This window comes from Sorex araneus, chromosome 2 (genome assembly GCF_027595985.1).
Source record: "Sorex araneus isolate mSorAra2 chromosome 2, mSorAra2.pri, whole genome shotgun sequence".
Taxonomy (NCBI): Eukaryota; Metazoa; Chordata; class Mammalia; order Eulipotyphla; family Soricidae; genus Sorex; species Sorex araneus.
The window spans coordinates 221066550-221068355 of NC_073303.1; the positions used below are offsets into that span (position 1 = coordinate 221066550).

Consider the following 1806-nt stretch of genomic DNA (forward strand, 5'->3'; position numbering starts at 1 on the left):
TTTTATTTACTATTTATGCATGTACATAAGTATGGCAAGAGATATGGAGGAGCCATGAAATCATTTTCATAGACAAACTGCCTGTCCAATATAAGGGGAGATCATTATTGATTCAAAAAATAATTTTTATTAAGTTGTTTTTGCATTTTAGTCAGAGAAGCTAGTATATATATGGAGAAGAGTGACTTGAGAGCCCCTGGTACAAACTGTAGAGAGATTAAAAAGGGACTAAAAGGCTTGAGTTTGCTGCATGTTTAACTACCATGCTCTTAATTGCCTGAGAGCAGTATGATTTTTGTGTGTATTTGTCTTACATTTAAGGAGGTACATCAGGGGGTGTCCAGGGAAAAGTTCATGATTTGGTTTTCAGGAATCACTCTCAGCTGTGCTTCTGGGACAACCCTGATCAGCTACATGCAAGGCAAGTTCCTTAACCCCTGTGAAATCTTTGTGGCCCCAAGGACAGTAGTGGTTTTACAAAGTCCTTAAAGGCATTTTTCACTTGTTTGTTTCTCAGAGTATAAATAAATGGGTTTAACATGGGAGAGATGGAAGTAAGGAATACTGATGCGACTTTATTAGTCGCCATTTCATCTTTTGCAGAAGGTTTGATATAGATGAAGATACAGCTGCCATAAGTGATGGAAACCACAATCAAGTGGGAAGAACAGGTAGAAAATGCCTTTTTCTTTTGCTGAGCAGAGGGGAACCTAAGTATCGTGCGAATGATACTTCCATAGGACCAAACCACAAACAAGAGAGTCACTAGTAGCATAAATGAAGAGCAGAAAAGAACCATCTTCTCTATTACTTCTGTATCAGAACAGGAGATCTTTAGGAGAGGATTAGCATCACAGACAACATAGTCGATTTCAGTGTCACAGAATTCCAGTGTCAGTCCATAGCCCAGTGGTGGTATTAAGAGCAACAGTGTAATTATCCAACAGCCAGAAATTAGTTTTTTGCAGACCAGGGGATTCATGATAGTCATGTAATGAAGGGGTTTGCAGATGGCTACATAACGATCATAGGACATAGTTGCCAGAAGAAAAAATTCTACTATAGCAAATAGGTCTGTAAAAAATAACTGAGACATACAAGCATTGTAGGTAATGGTTCTATCTCCTGTTGCTATATTGTACAAGAATCTTGGGACACAGGCAGATGTAAATGAGATTTCTAAGAAGGAAAAGTTTTGCAAGAAATAGTACATGGCAGTTTTAAGGTGAGAGTCCACAAGGGTGAGAATGATGATGGTCAGGTTTCCAACAGCACTCAACATGTAGGTGATAAGTAGAAATATGAAAAGTAGAATCTGCAGTTGTGGGTCATCTGTCAATCCCACGAGGATAAATGTGGTTACTGGAGTGTGATTTCTCATTCCAGTTTTATATCTTGATCTATGTGTAAAATGTGAAGTGATAAGAGTAGGATAAAGAAAAGAATGTTACTTTCAGTTGGATTACTGTTCACTGTCACTGTATCACTGTCATCCCGTTGCTCATGGATTTGCTCGAGAGGACACCAGTAATGTCTCCATTTTGAGACTTGCTACTGTTTTTGGCATATTGAATATGCCACAGGGAGCTTGCCAGGCTCTGCCGAACTGGTGAGATAGTCTCGGTAGCTTGCCTTGCTGTCCAAGAGGGGTAGAGGAATTGAACCCAGATCGGCTGCGTTCATGTACAGGCCCTACCTGCTGTGCTATTGCTCCAGCCAAGGATTTTTGTTGCAAATGTCAATTAATGTTTAATTCTTGACTTGACTGTTTTTGAGTTTTATGTTCTTTGTGATAGTCCCATGACA

At 39.4% G+C, this 1806-nt stretch overlaps 1 protein-coding gene across 1 annotated transcript; it reads right to left on the minus strand.

Annotated features, from left to right (window-relative positions):
- Window positions 1-217: 217 nt before the first annotated feature.
- Window positions 218-1381, minus strand: LOC101559014 (olfactory receptor 6C2-like). Its single transcript, XM_004601883.3, has 2 exons — window positions 466-1381; window positions 218-288 (listed from the first exon to the last, which is right to left on the minus strand). Exons 1-2 carry the CDS (start codon window positions 1379-1381, stop codon window positions 218-220), a joined length of 987 nt encoding a protein of 328 aa, XP_004601940.2.
- Window positions 1382-1806: the final 425 nt, after the last annotated feature.